General features: G+C 38.6%; 1 protein-coding gene across 1 annotated transcript in view; it reads left to right on the top strand.

The window, feature by feature from the left end:
- Window positions 1-25,430, top strand: part of LOC138722868 (von Willebrand factor D and EGF domain-containing protein-like) — a 177,048-nt gene that overhangs the window by 131,743 nt on the left and 19,875 nt on the right. The window contains exons 21-25 of the mRNA XM_069861550.1: window positions 972-1,862; window positions 9,564-9,659; window positions 10,456-10,551; window positions 13,449-13,544; window positions 15,077-15,172. Of these exons, the coding sequence (XP_069717651.1) occupies window positions 972-1,862; window positions 9,564-9,659; window positions 10,456-10,551; window positions 13,449-13,544; window positions 15,077-15,172 (1,275 nt within the window). The remainder of the gene's footprint in view (window positions 1-971; window positions 1,863-9,563; window positions 9,660-10,455; window positions 10,552-13,448; window positions 13,545-15,076; window positions 15,173-25,430) is intronic.

Genomic DNA, 25,430 nt, shown 5'->3' with positions numbered 1-25,430 from the left:
CTCGTCTCCACTTTCAAGGCCCTTCACAGACTACCCTCTCCCCATCTATCATCCCGCTTTACACAACTGAAAAGGTGGCTGGCTTTGAAACAAGTGGGTGACAGTTGCAAACCAGCAGACTCTCTTACATGCTGCCCCTCACGTCTGGAGGGAGCTGTGCACAGCATTAACAAAGCTTTTCCATTTGTCTCCTTTAAACACTTTCCTAAAACTTTCCTCTGCCATATGGACTACAGAAGCATGACACAGTTAAACACTAGTGCGATGGGACTGCAGCCTCTTTAGGACATTATCTTGCCAAGGACCATCTTAATGTTCGTTTATTTCTCCATGTCCAATACATATTTGTCCCAAACTGCAATGTCTCCTCTTACTCCTGGACTGCAAGAGCTTGAATGCAAAGTTTCTGCATTATGTACTGTCTAGTAGAACGTTTCCCAGCACACCATTGCAATACTGACAGTTAATAAGAATCAAATATTAGCTCAGGTGGTCAAGAGCTGTAGGGTGCACCGTGGAGAGGTGCGCAATGCCAAAACCTCATGGAATAGTGTAAACCAAAACAAGTAAACCAGCATGGCAAGTACTTTTGATTGGCTACAGTTTAACCCCTCTACATCCAGTGCTGCACCTCAAAGAATAATGCCTGAACTTCAGTGAGATTTACTACTTTAAGCTTGTTCAATATTAAGACAGAAAGAATATATTTCATATAGTTCATGAACCACCACCCTGTTCATTTTCAATATTGCATTTCCCTGTGCATCCACTTCTGCTGTTAACTATTGCAGATAACACCATTTCATTTCTGTGCCAGCCAGCATAAATGTGGCCTTAGCACATATGATTGATTAACTCTTTTATTTCTAGAATTTATGTTCTGTTGTTGCTCATAAACTAAATGTTCGCTGCGGTTCCTTTAAACTCTAGACCAGCAGATTTGACTAATATATATCTTCCTTCTGCCCTAGTTTCACAATCTTCCAGAAGCCACATGGATATTGCTGGAAGAAATATTGAAGATGCTGGAGTATTTCATCAGGAAGACATTTTAAAGACATCAAGAAACATAGATTCCTTTCTTTACCAAACCCCAATTCCAAGACAAAATACTACAAACTTTTTGGAAAGAAACCCCGCAGTCTTTAACATTCCATCCCTTACAATGAGAAGGAAGAATTCCCAAGCACATACATTGTCAGAAAATAAAACTGATATGAAATCCACAGCAACTGAGACACAATCTTTTCTTGGAAAAAGAAGTGATATGTATAGTTTCCTTCTGCATGAGCAGCCAGACCTCAGAGTCACAACTGCCACTGTGGCAGCCCATACCACTCTCCCTTTTAAACAATACAAACCAGGTACAACCCAGACCATTCCTTCTCATCACAAGTCAAATGCAAGTTCATTCTTTGCAAGACCACACGCTGTTCAGCAACCTCACTCCAAGTACAACTATTCTCCCAGGAAATGGCCTGGTAGAGTTGCAGCATCAAAGACTAAACCATTCCAAGATTCCCCAACAGAGCAACAGAGAGCAGCTCCTTTGGCAACACACCTCACCTCCTCTTTCCATTTATCAAGTCATTTCATTGATACAGCTCCCCGGAGTGCTATCATCTCACCAGAGTCTGCTCCTCAAGCAAGACTTCCAACACAGAAAACAGCAACCAGAAAGGTGAACAACAAGGCAATGGAACATGCAGAACTGCCAAAAACCAGCAGAGGGACATATCCGACGGTCATTTGCGCTAATATGCCGTGCTTCACTGGTGTGCAATGTGAGCCAGGTGAAGATGGGGCATTTAAATGTGGACCTTGTCCCACTGGATACAGTGGTGATGGAATTACATGTGAAGGTAAGGAGGAAAATCCTCCTTCAAATGCTTTTATAACTTCAAATCTAGTAACTCTCCAAAGTAAAATATAATTTTTATTGTAAGTTTGGAGATTTTTTTAGATGAGATCATTCTGGTTTTTGAAGACAATTGTATTTCAAAATAACAGACAAACATTCTCTCAGTTTGAAAAAGCTCCTTCCGCTTACAGAAAATGACATATTTATTTGATAATATCTAATCTGTTGAAACCAGGGACAGATTGTGATCTTGCTTACCCTTGCTTAAGGCCAGATTCATTCTGCTGAAATCATTAAATTTCAAAACTTATAAAACTTCTGTAGGAAAGGGTAGAATTGACTCCATTTGTCTACACAACATATATTCTAGGAAAAACAGCTTATTCTACTACCTTAAAAAAACCTTTCAGTATCTATCTAATACCTTAAATGCAAAACTGACCTTGCTATCTGAAGAGTTTTCACAATGTATTGACTTATTTATTTGACAGCTTAAAACATCTCACTAAGCTGACAGTACTATGCACATTTTTTTGAACTCCTTAGCTTAATTACACCTTTTTTCAAATTCTTCTGATAAGCTGATATCCTAATTGTCCTTTCACTACCCAAATCAAAAATGTTTGCTTAATTTATTTCATTTTCTTTCACGTACGGTTTCTCGTGTTCTACACATGGAGCAGACACACACAGGGGTGTCTCAGCTGCACTGCGCACCTCGGCAGTGGATCAGTGATTACTTAGTGTGAGCAAGGCGTGCAAAGCCCCCAGCAACGCTGCAGCCCTCAGATCTCAGAGAAGTCCCAGATATATATTATAAAATGCATAAGAAAAGGTTACTATAATCTTAAGGGGTATAATTTTTGCCTGTTTGCACATTGCTGAAATTCTTCTGTTAAAGGGCTTAAGGTTACTGTGTGTGAAAGACCAAATATTTGACCTCTTTTCTGTACCTGTAGCTGGAAAAATACCAAGGAACTGTGAGCACTAGGAAGATCACAGGAAGCTTGACTTCAGAATGACCTCTCCTCAAAGACTAGGCACATGTACATACGAATATTTATGAATATGGGCATACAGCTGCTTTGTGTATAAGTAAATTTAGCATGCCCATCAGTATAATCCTTAGAACATAAATCTACCTCTGCCTTTTAGTGTCTCGCAAGACAAGATGTTTTCTTCAATTACTGGTATTGCTGAAAATCTCTCTGGAGAGTCCTTAGGATGAAATACTTTATTACTAACATCATTCTCTGTCTCAGGGCTTGATGACAAGTTACACAAACATCCTTTATTTGTCTCTTGTCACTGACCATGTCACCTGACTCGATAATAAGCCTGTCTGCTCCCTGCTCCTGTTTCATCCCAAGCCCCTCTTTGCACCTGCGAGCACCCTCCTGGATCGTGGCCAGAAGGGTGAAGAGCACCCTTTGTACCTCTAGCTGTTGATGTCTCCCCACGTGTCACATGCTGCTGATTCATCGTGTCAGAGGAAGTTGAAAGATGAAGATAATTCCCTGGATTAAGGCCTGTCATAACCTCTGCTATCAGCACTTTACAGTCTTGCTTCGGTAATACTGACTTCCCTCCAAAGAGGAGGGGAAGATACCCTCTAAGAATAGGAGGCAGCAAAACTGAGCAAGAGATCAAAGCGTAGGCGAGACCAGAAGATTTGCAAAATCTTCAGGTTTCAATGCAACATCCGTGGCAAGTGAGTAAAAACGTTGAGAGCCACAGACAGTATTGATATGTCACCATCCTATTTGATATCAAAATTCATCGAGATAAAAGAAACAGCCCATTGGTAGCAAGTGTTAATACCTGTGAAGCTTGAGGGGATGTGACCTTTATTTAATAAGAGTGTCTGGAAATACTCTAAGATAATAAATGCTTTACCGAGTGATATTTATCTTGTGACAGAATGTATATATTTTTTTCCAGCTGTGCAGTTCAAAATCAGGCTTTAAGGACTCGTAGGGGTAAAAAGAAGCAGCATCCTGAAAATGAATTTATCTTCTAATATGCATCATATCAAATCTTATTTCTGCCTTACTCTTATCCCTTTGGACAAGCCTCTCTGTCTCCTTGTTAAGTTTTAGCTGGAAGTCCCATCCCTTTACTCTGTCTTCCTCTTTTGGGAATCACAGATTCAGAGGAGTCCAGGCTGAAAGAGACCTCTGGGGATCATTAGGTCCAGCATCCTATCTTCTTCTAGAAGAGCATAGCTAGATGCCAGTGTGTTTGGCCTATATTCAGGCATCTATACTGAGATGTGTTCACAAGCTTTTAGCAATTTCCATTTAGATCACTTTGTCCACTACTTTGTCTTCTACAAAAAGTAGGATCTTGTTTTGCTGTCTTGTTTTGCCATAATAAGCAGTATAGATTCTTACTTCTCTCACTTCTGGATGATTACTCTGCAGATGAGCTAGTATGAAGTAGTTCCTCAAGGCTCTACTCATCACTGCCATGCCCTTTCAGGCAGTTGGGCAGGTTCTCAGTTTGTAGAGCTCTTTCACCTTCTGGCACAAATGCAGTATTGCCATTCATTGAGAGACATCCTTGAGAGACATAATTTCAGAGTGTTGTTGTAGAGATAGCCACAGCACCTACAGAATAATAAAAAATAACCAGGAGAAATAAAGCATACTGTAGTCCACTGGATTCTCTGGCAGTCTCTTCCAACCTGGTTATTCTATGATTCTATGATTTGAGGCTAAAACTCCTTAGTCACCTCAGAGCAATCATCCTCCCCCTGTCCCCCACTCTATGACAGGGACACAGGCCTGTGCTTTCAAAGATGCTGTATCCACTGGACAACAAACAAATGCTGTCTTTTCCCTGGGCTTGGTTTATTCACCAGGGTCTGTGCATATGGCACTGTCTAAGAACAGCTGTTGTATTCCTTGAGCTCCTTAGGGTGCCCTAAGGTGGAACATGTCCTTTCCGTTCAGTAACAGAGTTGAAGTTAACAAAAAAAATTTGCTCTGGGCATCGTTGTTGTGCTTCATTCTGAGAGACGTAAACCTGAGACCTGCAGAAAAATAAGAATCAAGCCAAATTTCAAGTCATCCTTGGTTTTATTTCTCTAGCCCCAAGTTCATTTGATAAGGAGTGTCTGGTTGCTAAAATTGTACAATTAAAAAGTTAGATTCAGTTCCATAGAATACAGGCAGCTAATTAAAACTATTTTGGGTTAGGTGACAGTTAAAGACTGTTATTGCTTGACTATTTTAGTAGTTATGAAAGTTCCTCAGAATTCCTTTGGAAGTTATGCTACTTTACAGAATCACAGAATCACAGAATAACCAGGTTGGAAGAGACCCACCGGATCATCGAGTCCAACCGTTCCTATCAAACACAATGTTTAGAAACATTTTCTTAAAAATGTTAAGTCAGTAAAAACTCTCAGATATTTTATAGGCTTTGCAGTCTTGAACAATAGTAGTCATGCCTTCTGCTCAAGAGTTAAAAACACAGAGTTGCCTTGACATCACGAAACAGCTGTTCGAAAAATAATAATTTTCAAAATAACAGAGAAGATTTAGCTGGGAAAGTATTCCAACATCAGCTGAATGAAACAAGGGAAAAAAAAAAAATCCAGTAGCTGACATTCATCTGTTCTGATGTTTTTACACCCAAAAAGCTCAACTATATTGGACCAAAAGTTCTTCCCCTATCTCCAACAGTTACCAGCAGCAGATGTCTGGCAGTATATGGGAAAGGTGGACGGATACTCTCCAGAAAAATCTCTCAGAAAGTCATGAATCATAAGCTTCAAAAAGCAAAAGTTTGACATCTGATTTTGCAGTTTTCTATCCTATCCCTCAAGTCAAGTCTTTCCCAAAGACCTAATCTATTTAATTGTACTTCATACAAAAGCTCTTCTATACCTTTGATTATCTGGTTATCCCTGTTACCTTTTTCTGCATTTTTTCCACTTCTACTTTATCTTTTCTGAGCTGGGAGATCAGACCTGAATATGGTATTTAAGCTGCATCTCACTATGGATACAGACCATAATGAAGTCTGGCATTTGCGCTCTGCTCATTTCTTAACAATTCCTAACACTTTATTTGCTTTTTTGACTGCAGATGAGCCCACAGCTGACATTTCACAAACAAAATCCATTAGTACAATTTAACCAGAACTGTTGTCTGCATTTGTATTCCCAATTTATTCAGTCAAGTTAACAGTGTTCATTTTCTGTCTGCTATCATGGCTATTTATTTCATAACTGGGTTCTGGACTGCTGAACTACTTAAAAATACATATGAATTATATTAATTGCACTGATCCATGCTTCGACTCTATGCTTTCTTTCCTTTATCTGTTTATCATCTTACATGCAAAAGACAGGCTTCAGTCCATATCTGTTCAAAAGAAAAACCAATAACGTTGCCAGCCTGCAATGTAACTTTCTTTTAATGTTTTTTCCCTCCTTTGTACTGCACATATTCAGACCTCACCTCTATATTTAGGAAATCTGATGAATGCACCTTTGAAAGAAAATAAATAATGGTTGCATGAAACAAAGTAGACTACACTCCTTCCAGTGAATTCCCATGTTCTCAAATGGAATTGCAGGTAATGCTCTCACACCTCCAAATCTTACATTAATATCGCATGCCCAGGACCTCATGTGCCAGATGGCACAGGGAGTTAACTTTCTGTTAAGATGTTGAGCAATAAGTCTGTCCTAGAAGCCATTTGGCAATTAGGCTATAGAAAATGGAGAAAACAACATAGCATCTGGTATTCCTGAGTGCCCCAAAGTTACCATAGAGAAACTTATAAAAAGTGCATGATCTTCTTTTAATGGAAAAAAGTAGTTTCAGGATATTTCCCAAAAAGCCTTTCAGATAAAACAACAGGGATCTCTACATTTTAACCTTCAGATTTTAAATTATAAACATAAACGTACGTGCATTTGACAGCAAGATTGACCATTTGCAGCAATGTTTTCATCTTTACTGCCATTTTCCACCATCCAAAGCCGCTTAGTGTAAAAATGCTGCAATACCTTTGCACAATTTAGCAAATGTTTATGGAAAAAAAAAAAATCATTCCAGAAGATGAAAGACAGAAGTTTCAGGAAAGATTTTGACACAAACAGTATATTTCTATTATGGAAATAAATGCCTTTTAGGTGAATATTACTCTCGCTCTCACACTGCAGCCAGTGTTCAGGTTTTATCTTTTGCTATTCACCAGTGATAGAATAGTTTTAAACATTTACTATTAAATGTCACCACAAGAGCTAAATGTTTTAATATCCAAAATATTATATTATTTTCTGACAGTTCAGATGCATCTCAAAATGTGTAAAGGCCAGATGGAAAGTACTCTATTCAAATGGACACATTTGCCTTAAGTGCTGCCTACAAAATATGTTGGAAAAACATAATATGTTTGAATGTCACTGTGCTTGGCATAGCACTTAGGCACTCAAAGGCTTTATGCAACCATCATCCTATAGGAAAGGCAATCACAGTTCACATACTTCAAAAAAAGCTGTACATTTTTCTCAGGTTTTGTTTTTCACTGTCTCTATGCAGAGAATATTTATCTATTTCTACCTACAGTTAATTTCTAATTGCAAAGAAAGTCCTTTGTAAGCAAGTCCTGCTCTTACTCAAGCCCAGAAGAATGGAGATGTTTGAGATGCTCGTGTGTGCAGAGGGTAGGTCAGCACCCTCCTTTCAAGCCCTGCCATTGACTTCAGTGAGATACAGCTTAAGTCCCCAAACACAAGGGGTGGCTTATAAACATAGACCAGCAAATTTAAAGGAATAACAAAATTCTTTAGAAACAGCTTTGATTTCTCTCCTTTTCTTCCTCTTTCCACTTCACATAGACTGCTACCTGCTGTTCAAAAAGCATCATGCCCTGACCTGCTCCAACAGCTGCTACCGGTGGCTGAATTAGAAGAACCTTGGGAAAGTTTAACACTAACTGCTTAAATGGGTCTAAATGAAATCTATTTAGTCGTCCAGAAAATGTAAATTTTTTTAAATTCTTTTTCTCTCCCAGACATACACTTCAAATATCAGCTAAACACGTGCTGAATTGCAAATGTCTAAACGTTATAGCCTATCAAATCAAAACTAGATTTAGCCTAATGACATTCTCAGCATGTACAGTATGGATCTAAGTGATATCTAGTGAGTTTTCTGTTCTCAGGCATGTCAAATACTCATTTATTTTAACACAGCACTGAAAATTTCACAGTTAAACTATATGGTAAACAGGAAAAGTAAATTTAAAAGTTAATTTAAAAGTCCTTTCTTGGAGCCTGTCTTTTTAAATGCAATTTTTTAACAGCAATTGGAAAATGTGTGGTGGCTTATAAATTTTTTGGATGGCAAAGTTCATACAAAATGACTTTAACTGAAGGCTTGGTGATATCTTAAGAGGTGAGAAGGCTTTCAATGCGTGAGCTTTGCTGAAATCATGTTGTGCCACAGATATTTGTCCTTCATTTAGCTTTCCAGTTACATGGACCATTTTCCAGTTTTAAGAGCAAAGTGTGGTACATTTGGGTGTTTTTTGCTCTTGTAACAATACTTAAAACGAAGAATGCCTTGTTTCAGGTCTCTTTAGCTTCATTTTGCATTTTCCTTGGAATAACCTTTGTTAGTTTCATATCCATCACAAAAGAAAAAATTCTGCCAGTGAAGTGTGCCAAAGTACAACATTTTCCTCTGTATTCAATTTCCAAGCACAGGGAAAGATATTTTTCATTCTGTTATGTGAGGTGGCTTTTTTTTTTTCTGAAGGTAGACGTGAAAGCCAGCTGACACACATGCCTTGCTTTGCTCCAGCACACAGCAATTCTTCTTCTTAGAGTAAGTGGCTGTGGTCTTTTTCTACCTTCAGTGGACTTCTCCTCTCCTGAGCTTGCTATACAAAATTACCCCTTATCCAAGGGCTACAAAAGGAGTATTCATGAAAGATAATGTCCTTAGGTGTTAGATTTAAGAAGTTAAACCTTTGGAGCTACCTGCACCATAAAGCCATTAGGTTCATCATGATCAACATTTGAAAAACAAGGAAGTGTATTCAGCAAATAGCCTGTTTCAGGAGCTACATTACTTTCCAATTTTATGCAATAAATCTGCTTATCCTCCTCCTTCCACTGAATGACTTTGCATATTGCAGTATGTCAAGAAATCATTATCTAACACGCTGCTCTGTCTAGAGACCTCACACTACTTATTAAACATTTAAATTGTTGCTTAAATGTTTGTCATTTTGCTGAAAAATTCCCATATAACTCTTTTCTATACAGAATCCTTCATCGCTGCTTTAGTGTAACTTCTGACACCCATTAAGGCTTATTGAACTTCCACAAGGCAAATCTGTACAGAGGGAGGGATGTGAGATCTTTAGTATTAACTACATTTGTACTTAATCCATCCTTAGACCTCAAAAATACACACTTAAAAATATATATGCTCATAAGTTAAATATGATTATAATAAAGCCATTCCCTTGCAAACATTGTGTAGCTACTCATTAGCTAGTGCTGTATTACTAATGTGATATCTACCTTTATTCCACAGTGTTTTTTCCTCAGTAGCCAAACTACTTGTTCAATTAATAAAATTATATGCAAACAGCGGTAACAAGTGTTGCGCTCATAACCGCACAGAATGCAATATATTAACTGGATTTTTTTTCTCATGTTTTATTCTTGCAGTGCAGTGTGATCCACCATGTGAGCATGGAGGAACTTGTTTGCCTCAAAATACTTGTTCTTGTGCTTATGGATTTGTCGGTCCTCGATGCGAAACAAGTATGTATGAACTCATTCAGACCTTGTTCTTCATTACATGTTTGAATTTACAGAAAAATAGAATACAAAAAGAGCCTTTTATTTTTCTATATTTCCTCTCTAAAACAATGATTGAATACAGCAAGGAAATCAAAGTATGATCTATTGAAGTAATACTAATACAGTAACTAAACTATTTCAGAGCATATATTTACCAGCAGCATAGTTTTATTATGTAAAAATACGCACATCTACATCAACATTTTCTACATAAAAGTGCTTCTGGAAAAACAAAGAAGCAAAAACCTCCATGATATTTATAGTAACATTTGTGAAATTCAAGGTTGTGTGAGAGAATACAGTAGTACTAATTTTGGGAACACAAAAAGACAACCGTACCTATTAGGAGTCAGGTTATTATGCAATACAGGTTAAGAAGGGTGTTCAATATTCAGAACATCTGGGGAAAAGAAATCAGCCTTCAAACCTTTCTATATTAGCTGAATGGTGAAACATATGCAGTTTCATTATTACAGTCCTCGCTGCTTATTTAAATATCAAGTTGCCCTTGACAGGAGTATAATTTTATCTCTGAACCAAGGTAGATGGAATACTTAAAAAGCAAAGAATTTTAGATACCAGACTTCTGGTGGAAAGAATAAGTAGAAAAGAGAAAGAAAACCAAGGAAAGGGACAGATTGATCCTTCAGTTTTCTTCTTGGACTAATAGCATCTGTTATTTGCCTAATAGAGCAGGTTTAGGATCTGCATTGGTGTTGCTGATAAAAGATTTTGATCCTTTGTGTCATTTTTCCAGTGGTGTGCAACAGACACTGTCACAATGGTGGGATCTGTGTGTCACCAGATGAGTGCAAATGCAGAAATGGATGGAGCAGCCCTTCTTGTGAAACAGGTAAGTGGGTAGAAATGACTGGTCTCTCATTTCTTTTCCTGCCTGAAATCAATGTGATTCCCACAATTCTGCAATGGGAATCAGTATGGGAATTTCTTCAAAGAATTAAAATATAAGAACAGGAAATTTCATAAAGCGCAAAACCTTGAAAATCTTTGAGTTTATATAAGTTATCATAGGTTCACACGTTTATCTAAATCTCAGGATCCCATAGATGAAACCCACAGATAAAAATTTTGCAATTTTTTTTAAAGCTCATGTCATTCTGGAGTTTCTTATCAACATGCACAAACCCAAAAATAAATCTATTTAATCTATTCATCATTTCAGAAGTTAAAGCATCCTTGATGCTTGGTAGCTTCTGCAAATGAGAATAATTCTCACTGGAGAATTTGGAGATATGCTTACTATGGACCTAAACTCATTCTTTGTTGGTCTTGTTCACAGAGACCCTAAACAATGAGTCCTGTCCGACACACACAGTGGCAGAGATGAGGGCAAGGCAACTGTTCTCTTTCTGAGAAAATTCCAGTTTTCACAGCTTTTAACCCTACAAATTTCTTTCAAGATATGATGGTGGGGTAGGAGGGAGAAAGGTTTGACTTCTGGTGTTTTCTACCAGTATGTAGTCAAATCTGAACTTAGAAGTACAGTTTATGGAAACAGGAATACGTGGCCAGATGATGTTACAATAAGAACATAAGCAAGGAACTGTGATTTCTGGTGCTAAGTTAGCAACTAGGTAAGCATTTCTAATACTGCATAGTCTTAGGAAGAAGAGTGACTATAGAAGGGTAAGATATCAGAACCTGAGCTACTCAGAGTTTTGTAGCCCAGTTCTTGGATTCAGTTTCACCATTCCAGAAGGTGGCTTCTGACTGTACAAGGAAAAACAAAAGTTTGCAAGGAGAACATAAATACTCTTCCCCTAATATTAAACATCCTGCTGCTACCAGAATTCAGGCTGCTCCTCCTGCATTTCATGCCTGCAGACAACCTGCAAAGGCATCCACAGAAGTGTGGGTGCTCAGGGAGAATCCACCTCCACCCATCAGTACAAAATGACAAGGTGAGGATTGGAACTAGGTACCTATTTTTAGTCAGGGCTCATAGTTTTCAATCCTGTTTTGAGCAGATACAGACCTTCCTCTCGGGGCTTAAGTGCTAAAAGCTGAGGTACATCTTTTTCCTCTGAAGGCACAGTAACTGCAGCACTCACCTGGGACAAGGCATGCAAATAGTGAAATAGTAAAAGAAACAAGAATGAGAAGTACCTTAATCAGTGCCAAACCTCAAGGCTGCGGAGGCAGTCTGCCTCTGCCATGCTGAATCTTAAATAACTAAGACACCTTCAGCCTGCATTACCTTTCCTGGAAGGTGAGAGATGTCATTTTAACCCCCACCTTCCTGAGATTGCTCTTTCTGTAAGTGTTGAAGTGATAGACCCATTGAGGACATGTAAATTAACCGAGCTAAGATCCACTGTAAGTGACTGGGATCGCCACCAGCTATTCTAGTCCCCACTATCTCCTCATTTTCCTGACAGAGATTACTCTCCTCGCGTTCTGCAAATTTATTTTCAGGTGGCTTTGAACAGGATTATTCCAAAAGGAGGACGAGCAACAGCAGCAGAAGCAGTAATTTCCAGCCCACAATTACAGCAGCAGGATTTGCTTGTCTGCTAATACCTTATGTGAAAGACACCAGGCTCACCTCTCCAGCACTGTTTTGTGTGCACTACACAGAGAATTTTGTGGAAACTGTTGGGGTTTCCTGCCTCAAGTGATATGATAGGAGCCTCTAGGTGAACACAAATATAGAGACAAAACAAAAAAGGGACTTAGGGAATTTTACCAGTGGAAATATAAACAGTAACAGAGTTTAGACATCTGTGAACTAGCTAAGACAATGAAGCAACTAATCCAGATTCATCATTAAGAATGAATTAAGTCCTTTTTGGCTTCATAAGTGATTGCTGCTAAGTCAGAAAAGCCTTTCATCTAGACTACAATTTCACTTTTGTCTTTTTCCAAATTGACATTTTATTTCTTTTTTAGTTTATCTGAAACATTTTAGTGACCCTTAATTTATTTAAGCTTACATGTATTTAATTTATTTAATGGGCTACTCCGCAAGATACTGAAAGACAAAGGGAATAGAATTGTTTCAAAGTGTCACTCAGCTTTACGATGAAAACTTTATCAGATTCCTTATTCTTTACACAGTGACTTCCCTACTAAACTGATTTGCAATTCTAATACCATTTTATTCAACAGTGGGTAGTTGCCACACAGAAATATGCAAGATGCAAGCTTTTGATGCCTATTGCCTGTTATATCATCTACAGTAATAAGAGATAAATAAAGAGGCAAAAGGAGCTCAGACAGCATCTTTGTTCGTGGTGCAGGAGCCAATATGTTGCAGGAACTGGCATTTAAATGAGGCTGAACAAACGGAGTTTTGCAGCACATACTTATTCAACTTCATGGAAATGCCATGATGCTCTGCTGAACTCAGACAAAGCAGCAACTGGTTAATATCTCATCTCCAGGTTATTCAGGCTGCGTGCAATGTGACCACATTTTACTAACCTGGGATCGTGTTTGGTGAGGCTGCTGGAGTGGAAGCAAATGAACTGTGCCAATCAAAGGAAGGCATCAGAAACAAACTATTAAATTGTATTTTATTTCAACCCCCAAGCTATGCTAAAACATCATTGAAATGTTCCCACTGTGTTGACAGTGAATAAATGCCACAGCATAACTGACCAGCAAGGATTGTGTGAAATATATCACAATATTACTAGAAATGTTTATTCTAATGACATATGCAGAAGCAAAAAAGTGACTACTCAAAATTATAAGGTATTCATAGAGTTATCTTAAATTGACATACAGCTGTGTGCAATCCTGTGTGCTTGAATGGAGGAATTTGTGTACGGCCAAATGTGTGTGCATGTCCTTATGGTTTCTACGGGCCACAGTGCCAGAGAGGTAAGAAAATTCTATTTGTCATTTTGATAAAGGATCCACACTTGAAATATAAACAGCAGCCTATATAATTACCTGAATTATATCCAGAGATTTCACTTGTCATAACTCCCTGTGTGCCCCTTGGATGTTATAGGTTGTCGTAAATCCACATTATATTGTTCTTAATGGTATTTTGAAGGAGTAAGCATTTATTTATGATAGCATTTATGGTAACTAAGGAATTAATCTAAAACTATCTGGAGTCAGTGATATCACTAATTAGCAACTATTCAATTAAATGTTAAAATATGGCTCTACTTTGTTCATCTTGCATACTCTGTAGTGTGTACTATAATGTGTTTCAGAGTCAGATGAAAATTTATCTTCAAATGGAGCTCAGAATATCACCTACCTGGCCATCCTAGAGCATGGTGGGTGGAACACTTGTATAGGATTTCTTCAGATCCCTGCTCAAAGATCTGATCCAATATCACCCTGCTTGACATAGATCAGGACATAATTTTGGATCTTTGTCCTAAAGGGAAGAGCTCTACACTGAAGCTAACAGTACCTTGGGCTTCTTGCTCTCTTTGTGCTGCAGAAGTCAAATTAATGAATATTTTAACTACCCATTAGCACAGGAAGAATAGATATGAAAGAGAAACCCATGCTTAGGGATTAAATGGCTAGAAGATTCCTGTACTTAGACAACTTGTTTTTCACTTTTTTTTTAGCTCAAATAACACCTCCTGAATCTGGGAATATAAATACACTCATTACCAAACCTGGACTATTTAAATATTAAAAGTTCTTTTCTCTTTCTCTCCCTTTTTTCTTTCCCTGGAGTTCCTAGATGAATGCAATCCCAATGCATATTTTTGCAAGTGACTGATTCACACAAAAAGATCTAATTGCAAATGGAGCTTGCTGCAAGGTCTTTGTTTTTGTGATGTTGGGAGTGAAGGAGAGAGTGAATGATAAAGACTCTGTAATCTGATGATCTTTCTCTTGAGATTTAAGATGGAAGATGATTTTCAACATCTAGGTGATTTGGAATTTTTATCCTTAAGTGCTGTGGTTTACCAGAACTAAAACTCGAAAATAAATACACAAAGGTTATGGGGAGAGAGTAGATGCATGCTAAAAAACCCCGAAGCTACTCCTTTTGCTTCATTGAGAAAGAGGGAAGAAACAGTGCCAAAGCAAAGTTAGTAAATATCAAAAAATTATCTATATTTCAAGGGCAGAAGCTTCTGAAGAAGTGAGAGTTAAAGACCTAAGAGATTCTGAGGGATATTACCACTATTCAATGGCAAGCATCTAACAGAGACCCTTAGGGGTCTAGGGGTCACATCCCACATATGAGAGACAGGATCTCCAGCTAAGCATCTGTCCGAAGCACCCTTTGGAGAGCCACCTTTTCTACTGCAACTAAAGAAAAAGCTTCTGCAGACTGCTTTCCCAACACAGGCGCCTAAATAAGGAACCTATTTAGGCAATGTTGATCCCCTGTGTGATTTCAGTGCACAAAACTTTTGCTTTCCTTTCACTAGCTGTTTGCATTCCCCCTTGTAAGAACGGTGGTCAGTGTATCCGAACCAATATGTGCTCCTGTACTGAAGGCTATACTGGAAGAAGATGTCAGAAAAGTAAGTTATGAACATCCCTTTGCTTTGCAGTTTTCTCTGACTTATAAACAATTTTTTTCCCTTTTGTGCACGTTCAACAGAATATTTAGTCTGGATTTATGCCATGATCTCCTATATTTCTATCAGAGCATGTACAGCACTACTATACGTCTAAAACCAACCTGTTGATTTTAATAAACAACCTGTTAATTAGAATAACATTAAGTCAAGTCAAAGATGGGAGTAGAGTGTTTTGCTAGAGTCCTTAAATATTTCAAGCAGTCAGAATGAGTAATGCTCTTGTTTGGAGATGAATTAATTACTTTATATTAAAGACTTTTTTAGGAAAAGCTTAAAGCCAAAAGTAAAGCTGCGCACTGAAATCCTTAAAAATATTAGAACATCATACTTCTAGATCAACTAAGACAATCAGTTAATAATACTTCAGCATCGCCTTTGTTCTTCTCACTGAAAACTCCCTTTTCACCTCAGCATCGGTATTCATATTCGATTCTTCTGGGGAAACAGGTTATTTGGGCACTTTTACAGACTCTACTGCTCAACAATATCTGTCACCCAGGGAGTTTAGGATATGTATGTGAAAACTTTTTTCTTTTTTTTTTTTTTATTATTTCTTAACCAGTTTGAAATTGTCAAAAGGGGAGCTGTGAAAACAACTGTTCTTGGCAGGAAGAATCTGTATGTTTCCAGAGCACTTTATGTCTCTCACATACAGAGGAAAAAAAGCTAGCAAAAAATTCCTTCCAGCAACAAAAGCCCTCTCAATCCCCATACTACAGCTCTCCTCTCCTTTCAGCAGGGAGAATCACGATGCACAGTTCTGCCTGGCTGCAAAGTACACAATTGAGTAGTCTGTTCTGGCAGGAACAAGCTGGAGGGAAGAAAAGAGGAAAAAACCTTATGTTTGGTATCTTGTTTTGGAGGTTAGAGAACATTAGAAAAGTGCTGTTTCCAGCTTTAAACGCACTGCCACATCTCCAGACAGATCAAAGGAAAACGAGGTGATTATGATTGCAGTCTAGCGAAGTGCCCCCCCTAAATTCTCTAGCTGCTACCAACCCACAGCCTGTTTCTTTCCACTTTCAAGAAGATTATGAGGGTTTGTTGCCCATCTTCGTGTAATCTTTTGTAAAAAATTTCTCTGATATGATGAAAATATCTTTGTTCTGTCCAACCTCAGCCTCCATGCTACTTCAACGAACACTATTTAGTCTGCTTTATTTAGCCCAGTGCTACAAACTTAAAGAAAAGACCTGTGCCCATGATAAATGAAGAGAAACATGATTAAATAGAAGACAAGTACTACTACTTGCATACTCTGAGTGGCCACTGACTATTAATAGATAAAAAATACGGAGTAACGTTTCTTTTTTCTTGCTTAAAATCAGCTGCACATAGGACAGGCATCAAAATCCATAGAAAGACACAGGTTATTCACAAGCTTGTCATAAGGAGCAATCGCTGTTAAAGTTGTGTGTCTTATCTTTGCTGTCACATGAAATAGCTTCTCTCTCATCTGCCAGAGGATCCAGATTTTTCCTTCCCTCTGGAGCAAAGAATTGCAGGGCATACAACAGAAGTAAGTCTCAGCTGACCTCTGCAACCCTACCCCAACAAACAAAATGGAGAAAACTAGTGCTCCCATCAGCTGGAGGATGCTCTCACTCCCATACATATCAGAGTTCAAACGCAAAAGTCACTTCACGTTTTTTTTTTAGGCCTGATTTTATATCATTTTCAATCAGGCATTGACTTGATTGGTGGGTCTGCTGATGTACTTGACGTATACTTGAAGGCTGGGAGTAAATACATAGACACATGTTCCTAACTCATTTACACATAAACAAATAAAAAAGTGGAAAGTAAACTCCTAGCATGAAGAAGTTCCACTAACCAAGCCCTTTTTTCTTAAATGAAAAATATTTAAAGTAATGCAATATCCATTTGACATTGTAAAAAGATCTAATATATCACATAGCTCAAACTGTCTCATTTGCAGTGTCACTAGGGTTATATATATGTATCCATACATTTATCAAATTAATTTTGATAATCCTGCAGATGCTTGGGCTTCTGGCTCTGTGGAGGTGAGACCAGACCCACAGGCTGTGTGCCAGCTGGAAGATGATCCATACAGTGCTTCTGCTAACCTTCCTGGGAAGGGTATGGCAAGGAGAAGACAAGGGGTAACAATTGTAAGCTGAAAGTGGAGATGTAGATTAGATATTAGGAAGAATTTTTTCTCTCTGAGGGTGGTGAAGCACTGGCACAGGTTGCCCAGGCTGCCCCATCCCTGGAGGTGTTCAAGGCCAGGCTGGATGATGCTTTGAGCAACCTGATCCAATGGAAGGTGTCCCAGCTCATGGCAAAGAGAGGGAAGAGTTGGAACTGGATGATCTTTAAGGTCCCTTCCAACTCAAATCATTCTATGATACGATTCTATGATAAGAGGGAATCGGAAAAAAACACAGTAGATATCTTCTTTACAGAGAGGTTTTTTTCAGGATTTGAGCATCCTTTCACTTTACCTTTAAAGGATCTCCTGTAACCCAGCTATGCCCTGAGTTGCACAGGACATTACAGCTTACACAGAGTGTAATATCCTTGCACAAAAAGCAGGAAAAGAAATACGTACATGACAATAGCAAACCTGTAATTAGATACAAAATTTACTGGAATTTCAATAGTGCAACAGCTCCCATTTGCAAACCACCAAGACAATGTGCCACATTTTCAAAGGAACTGCCAGACCTGAACTTGTGGACCAAATCAAAGCCTGGTTGTGTCTAACCTGTTGCTGCCAAGCTACCCTGCACTGAGAAAAGTACAGCTGACTTAGCCAAAATTAGGAATGTGACGATTCTGAGAAAAACATTTCTTTGCAAGGAGGTTTAGCATTATTTTAATTCTCCTTCACTCTCTGAATATGAGTTTTCAGTGCCCTTAAGTCTTTTAACACTTCTAGTAGAGTTTCAAAAACCTCTGACAGCAAATCAGCTTTACTACGTGCTGACACTGAGTCTCAAATCTTAGAAATTTTGGTCAGATTTATTACCTTCCTAATAAAATCTACCAAGACAGAGTGAATGAACTCAACTTTCAGAAAGACAAGCCTGAAGAAGTTTCCCACTCATTTATTAAATGCAGAGCAGCCTCTTGATCTTCAGTTTGGGAGAATATTTGTGGGTTACAAAACCTGAGAAACAGTCTTTTCAGAAACAGTGATCTGAACAAAAACATTACCTTCCTGAACATGTGGTGAATGCTTGAAATTGGCAGTCTTTTCAATTTTGCCGTTGTTTATACACAGCACTACACAGATTTTGCACACTTATGTCTGAAACCTACTACTAATGATATGAATTTTATCAGTAAACCTTTAGATTTCAGTTTTAATATTCTCCAACACAGAGTTCAAGGAAGAGGAAAATTCCCTGCCATGCACAGCCCTGGTTACAGTGGGGATGTTACTGTTTCCAGGCTAATGGTACCATAACACACTTCTGGACGATCTCTTTGATGGAGCTACATGGAGTCAGGGAAAACAGAAGCACTTGGATGCCTATCCTGGAGAGAATTCAGACATTAAGCTTGTTCCTAAAGTGTGAACCCAAGTGTTTTGCAACTCAGATGAAAGCGGCAGCCAGGACACACATTTATCCTTGCGATGAGTCAAAATAATACGGATAATAAGAGCTGTAGATGTTTCTCCAGTAATTAACACTCAAAAGTACATCTTTCAGCTTAACAAATATCATAAGAAAGGCATCTTATATCCATAAATGAAACAACAGAATAAAGAATTCACATACTCTACACAAATTGCACATCTTTTATGGTATCAGCTTTAAGGAGATTTTTTTGAGGTAGAAACAGTGTTTAGGGGCAAAGATAAAAATAATTCCAATCAGGTTTTTGGTCACTCACCCTTTGGATATTTTGGTGTTTTTCCCACTGCTTTTTGATATTTTTCTTTTCTTCTTTATCTCTCACCTGCATGGACAGAAAAACAAAAGCTTCTGTTTGCTTTTGCCAGCATCAGATTCTCCGTTGAAGGAGATAATTAAAACTCAAAATCCTGGCAGCCAATAAAAGCCAGGTTATTTCTAAAATGAACCCAGACACGTTATTGGTTTACTTTAAATAGATAGTGACATGCTTTAAGATTTTCACTTCCATCTCTACACAGTTTGGCATTTCTTACACTCTCTACCTGACAGACAAAAACATGCAGGACAGGGTGGCAACACAACACCTTTGCCACTCAGGCTTACTCTTCTTTGCACCCTTAGTGTACAGTGAAAGGCATTCAGCCTGAAAGTTTGCGTGTGTTTTGTATGTAAATAAACATTGACTAAAAAAATAAAAATAAAAGGTGCAAGTCAACCCATTGGCTGCCAGCTGAAATATAAAGCTTTGCCTGATATGTTCACTGATAAATAACAGCATGGTGATTATGCAAACCGGCACCCACGCCCAGGATGCGCAGGTGTCAGAGCTGACAGCAAAATGCATGGTTATGCCTCAGCAATTGTACAATCTTGTATCCTCACTTTGTTACACATTGTTTTCAGTAGAATCAGTCTTGTTGAGCGGGAAGAGGCAAATGCTGCCAGAACCTCAGAATAACATCAAACTTAGCCTCAAACAAACATATTCTGCATTAACAGTAAAGAAAAGCCATTCGTGTGTGAGTTTAAGTTGCCTTTTGAAAATAAAATGCATAGCTGGTCCATCACTCCTGTTCATGAGGCTTTAAAGTAGAGTTCACACTGATTTCTACTACATTCTTACAAAAATCTGCACAGAAAGCAGATTAGATTTCATTTATTTACTACGCTTATTTTCATAGGACTGCTTTATAAACAACAAGCTAATAAAAGCCATGTTTACTTTACCTATGAAGGGCTGAAGCAAAGAGAAGGGGAGTAAAATGAGGGAATCATGGGACCACACATTTATCCTTTCTCTGCTGCTATCAGCTTCTAGTGAGTTTATCTCTGAGTAAAAAAGCAAGCCATAGCTCCCTCTGGAGCTCATCAGCAAGCAAAGGTCACAGGAGAGCTGTGCTGAACATCCTTCTCCTCCCTTCTCCAGAATACTGAGCACACTTGTAGCCTGACCCTGGTCTCTCTTACAGCTCGTGCCCTCTTGCCTCTCGCCCCGCAGCTGCCTGGCTGGAGTTTACACACATTTTAAAACACAGACCATGTTTCTGCATGCATCTATTTCACTGTGTCAGGTCAAATCCTGCCGACTTTGTATCATATAAATCACCACACTGACACTGGGACTTTGCAGACTGGATCTCAAAGTCAGTAGATAACTATTTCTCCATTTCAGTAATTCCTGCAGGCAGGATTTACAGCCAATGCACAGCGCACAATATAACTCATGCTCATTCTTCCAGCTCTGTTTGCTCCTCTTCCCTCCTTCTTAATATCATGAGAACTTTACTTGCATGAGAGCTAGAGGCAAACTAATTGGAAATATGAACACTGGGTTTCAAAGGCAGCTTTATGCTAAGCAATGTCACATTGTGAAAGTCACTGATTTCCCATATTCCAGCATTCCCATGTAATCTTTCTGGAGATTACTGTCTTGCCAGCTGTGTAAGAGGAAGCTTTACTGCTCAACAAATTAGACTTCCACCAAGTTATCATCTTGACGATGGGTTATATATTTTCTGGAATACTTTCACTGAGTAGGCAGTTTGACTCAAGCTACCAAAAATCAGCCAGTTTGCAAACCAGAGAGAGGTCCCACACACCCTCCTACACAACTGAACAGGGAACAATGCACAGATCTCATCCAAACAGATGGGGTAATCATTTGTGTTAGACATGTTTTTTATATGCCAAGGATGTGTTTGAAGGCAACCACTATTTGTCTAAGATGTCTGGATGGCCAGTTTCCTTGGACAGTGGGTGTTTGGAAATAAGTAAACAGTTGCTCATAGCAGAGAGACTTGTAGCTTACTGCTAAGAGCATTTGTTTTGCAATAGAAATTGAAAGATTGTCAGGTTGGCTCAAGGACTGGTTGGTGCTCAGTCTAGAGACACAGGAAAAGGAAACACTGATCTCAGTTCTTATTTGATTTTCCAGCCCACATAACAGCATACTTCCATATTAATTATCTTCTTCCTTCCTTGGGTGGAAAATATAACAGAATATGAAGAAAAAGAGAAAATTAGAGCTACCATTGTCTTTCTCATTCAGCTGAGCAAAATATGATCCATGCATCTTGCCTGGGGAGAACAGGGAGAGCTCTGACATCCCAGGGAAAGAGAGAGAGACAAACAGGAGACAGTGATTCCAGGTACAACCTGGTTTATGGTTTCTGAGCAGTGCTCCTCTCTGCTTACTCTTAGTAAGGATTTGTGATAAAATCATTAATTGGCCTTTCTTCACAGCTACATTCTGTTCACATATATGTAGCAGTGCATTTATTTTAATAGAGAGTTTGAGCACACACAGTCATCTAAATTTATTTTGCAGGAAGGGAGCAAGAATATATCTGTGTAAGAACTGAATATATATCCCAAATAAGCCCAAAAGACTTATGAAATTTTTATTCATTCCATAAGCAAAACATTCACAGACTACAGCATGAATTTTACTAGAGTAGAGAATCTAGGGTTTGAGCCAGTATTTCTTTACTTGTGTCTTAAAGGCACTAAGGAAATGTGTCAGATATACTGATGTAGGTAAATGTATGCTTTAAATAAAAGAGTAGGAACCCCTTGATTACTCCAATTGTCTTTGCAGTGGGCTTCTGTGTGAGGATAAGTGCTTTTTTCCACTAACTGATTTAAGAAACAATACTTTGGGGGGAGGGTCTGTTTTTAATTAAAATGAATTTAAAATGTCTCTTAAAAAGGAGGCATGAAATCCACCACTTGAGAAGCCCAGAGGATAGACAATTCTGGAGATTAACACTGTCTGTTTATCCACAAAAAGACACTGGCAAGACAATCCTCTCCAGCACCAATTCCCAAGTAAACCTTAGCCTACTTTCAAAGACAGATAATAACAGGATGACTAACAGATCAGTGCAGAGCCAATGCAGACAGCAGTCGTCTTCTGAGCCCCCTGACCAAGCTCCAAGCTGAGGCTCTTGCTCTTTGGCTCGGTTATGAGCCACACCATAGCAGTTTTTTTGATAGGAATGGTTGAACTCGATGATCTGGTGGGTCTCTTCCAACCTGGTTATTCTATGATTCTATGATTCTATGGTTTGTGGCTGGTCATCTTCTTGGCTAGAGACTACATTGCCTGTGCCCTGTGGTTTTCTTCATGTACTCTACCTGTACTTCCCTTTGTAGACATGAAAATAAACCACATTGCATTAAGCATAAGGAACAGCTTAGCCTGCTCAGTGCAATGAAAACATGCTTAAGTGGCAGGTCATCCTGCAGGAGTAGGATCTGCAAAAATAATCAACAGAGGAAAGCAATGTATAGGAGAATCCTCTTTCATGTCTTATTCAAGCATGACAAGAAAGCAGCTCAACAGAACAATTTATACACATACCGCAGTGGTTCACTGGCCTAATAAAACACAGAACATTCTTCAATGAAGAGAAAATGTTCCCAAATCTGAGACAGTAACAAGATGGGGATAGAAGCTGTGCTGAGAGTATATTTTACAATTCCCCACATTAATTGTATACTAAGAGTTGCAAAGATGAGAATAAAGTACAGCTATAGTCTCTTTCAAATTAATAGTGTTGCAGACAAAAAACAATCAGTAAATGAGAAAAAGGTTTTGCCAACTATCTCAAAATCCAACAGTTCCCAGCAGAAAATTTCTCAAATATATAAATACGCACCTGCACATGTTTATTTTGTTTAGAGTGGCTTTCATTCTGAAAGAAAATGAAATAGTTTGCATTTATCCAAACATCATAATGTTCTATCTCTAGAAAGAGTTTCACCTGACAAGAGACAATAGGCGAAATGAAGATCAGGTGATTCAGATGTAGAAATATTTCAGTCCAAGGAGAGTTGAAAGTGCTCTATATTTATTGGAGTAAAATTCCCTCATTAGTTTCCACAGCTTCCTGTTTCAGAGTCTTGCCCACTATCAGGGAAATTTTTGGAAGTGCACATAGAGAGATAAGTATCCTTTTTATCTGACAGAAAATATTGTCATCTGATGAGAGTGACATGCAAACAGCAGCACAGTACATTATGCACCGACACTCAAAGTTTAGTCTAACATCTCAGTAGTTTTGCCATCCACCATTCATTATGCTTCCCATGTTTTCCCTGAACTAATATCCAAATTAGATTTATTTCCTTCATTAATAACTCCAAAAGGTCCCATAGATATACCCATCAGAATGAAGACCAGACATAACTAGGCAAAATACTGACATTGCACTGCTACCTATATAGTCTACAATTTTTCAGAGCCCTTTTTCTTCTGAAACATGTGCTAGGTCATGCAAACTAAGTCATTTTGCTAGAGCCGTGTGGTAAAGTGAATACATTATAAATGCAAACTGTCACCACACCCATCACAATTACATTTACAGCTCCCTCTGTGTCTGTAGTAATTTGTTCTCCTGCACTGCATCCCTCAGAGGTTTCTACCAGATTATTTTTACTATTCAGAAAGGTAATTTATTGAGGAAGTGCTTTGCATCTCTGTCAGAGATAAGTAAAGCGACGAACAGGGAAGAGCAAACCTCAAAATGATTGATATGGATAAAGATCCAAATTTTAGAAGAACCTTGCACAAAAACTGCAATTTCATTGCATGCAAATATTCCTACTTCTCAAAATTTAATCTGTGGCTATAATTACTGACATTTAGTGGATGGCACATCTGAGGTAACTCCGATAGAGCTGGGAGAGAAAGTTATTTCTTTATTTACAAATCCAAATCAAAATAGATGAGGAATTCCAGAGAAACCCAAGTTCTGGAACAATATATGGGCCTAGAAATCAGCACAGGCAAAACTAGTTCCTTACTGACCTTGGAAATAGAAAAAAAAAGGGATTAGAAGTCACTAGTGTCCCGAATCCATAACATGTTTTTCAGAGCTGTGTGCATTTGGGACCTTCACAGCAGCAGATATATTGGTACATCCATCTCGCTAATGATCTGTTGAGCATCAGTTATGCCCTGTAAAGGGGAGAGTGACATTTTTTACCTCGACTGGTTTCTGCTAGTGTCAGGGCAGCAGAATCCAAACAATGGTACCTTGTGTTAGAAACACCCTTTTTGGGCAGAACACATTTGTTTTGTGATTCAGTTTTTCAAAGGATTAAAGATCATTCAGCAAGATCAAATCTTTATTTGGAGCCTAGAAGCATCAAACCAATTGTTTCCTTACTGCAGTCAGGATAATGTTTCATTCGAGCAGTGCTGCTGGGGTGCATAATACATCCAGAGAGACTAGGAACTTTCTTTCCAGTCAATCATTGAACTGTTCTATTTTGTGAAAGCGCTGACCTGACCCTCCAACTCTCATCCTATGAAAAAGATCAGTGACATCCCTACATTTTAAAGCTATAATCTCAAGATTGTCCCATTCCTAGCACAGAGCATTTCCCTGGGCTTTGTGTTTAATTGAGTAGGTGATGTATATTACAAATAAACTTTGGAAAAGGACTAAAAGTGCCAATTTTAACACAAAACCCACTGCTTTCACATCTACCGGTTTCATTTTTGTTCTCAGCTTGAGTTCTGTCATCTGTATTTCCTTGATGACACCGGCCAGTGTTATTTTTAAATCTGTCCCGTGCTCTGTGTCCTTACTGTGTAGTATCTCCCCAGCTACAGCTCCCTCTTTTTGAAAATGTCACACCAAATCAAGGTAACCGCTAAGCAGAAAGGAGAAAATGAACATTAAAACTACATGTACACATTTAAGAGCCCAAACTGTGACTGATCAAGCTTCCTGCACCTCAAAAGAGCGAGAGAGAGCAAGTTGAAATATGCACTAGACCCACAGAGAAGTCAGTCCAAAACCAACTGCGGCCAGAAATAAAAGCAGTGCCTGTGATTCACATATAAATGACAGCACAGGGATGGTGACTTAAAGGATATGTTGAAGTATATATCTACCAGCAGGTGTTCTTTTGGCTGCATTTCTGTGTTCTTTGTCAGTAAAGCTGTAGCCTGATGCATTACCTTAGCTGGCCCACACAGATGTTACTGCTTGAGGCTATTTTCTCCCTTACATCCAAAGGCAGAATGCATCCAGAAGCAGGTCAATTTTCACAGCTTCTACAGGGCATAAAAGAAA

The sequence above is a fragment of the Phaenicophaeus curvirostris genome, chromosome 7, assembly GCF_032191515.1.
Source record: "Phaenicophaeus curvirostris isolate KB17595 chromosome 7, BPBGC_Pcur_1.0, whole genome shotgun sequence".
NCBI classification, from domain to species: domain Eukaryota; kingdom Metazoa; phylum Chordata; class Aves; order Cuculiformes; family Cuculidae; genus Phaenicophaeus; species Phaenicophaeus curvirostris.
The sequence above is the reverse complement of the archived record's forward strand: the minus strand, read 5'-3'. Positions and strand labels throughout refer to the sequence as shown.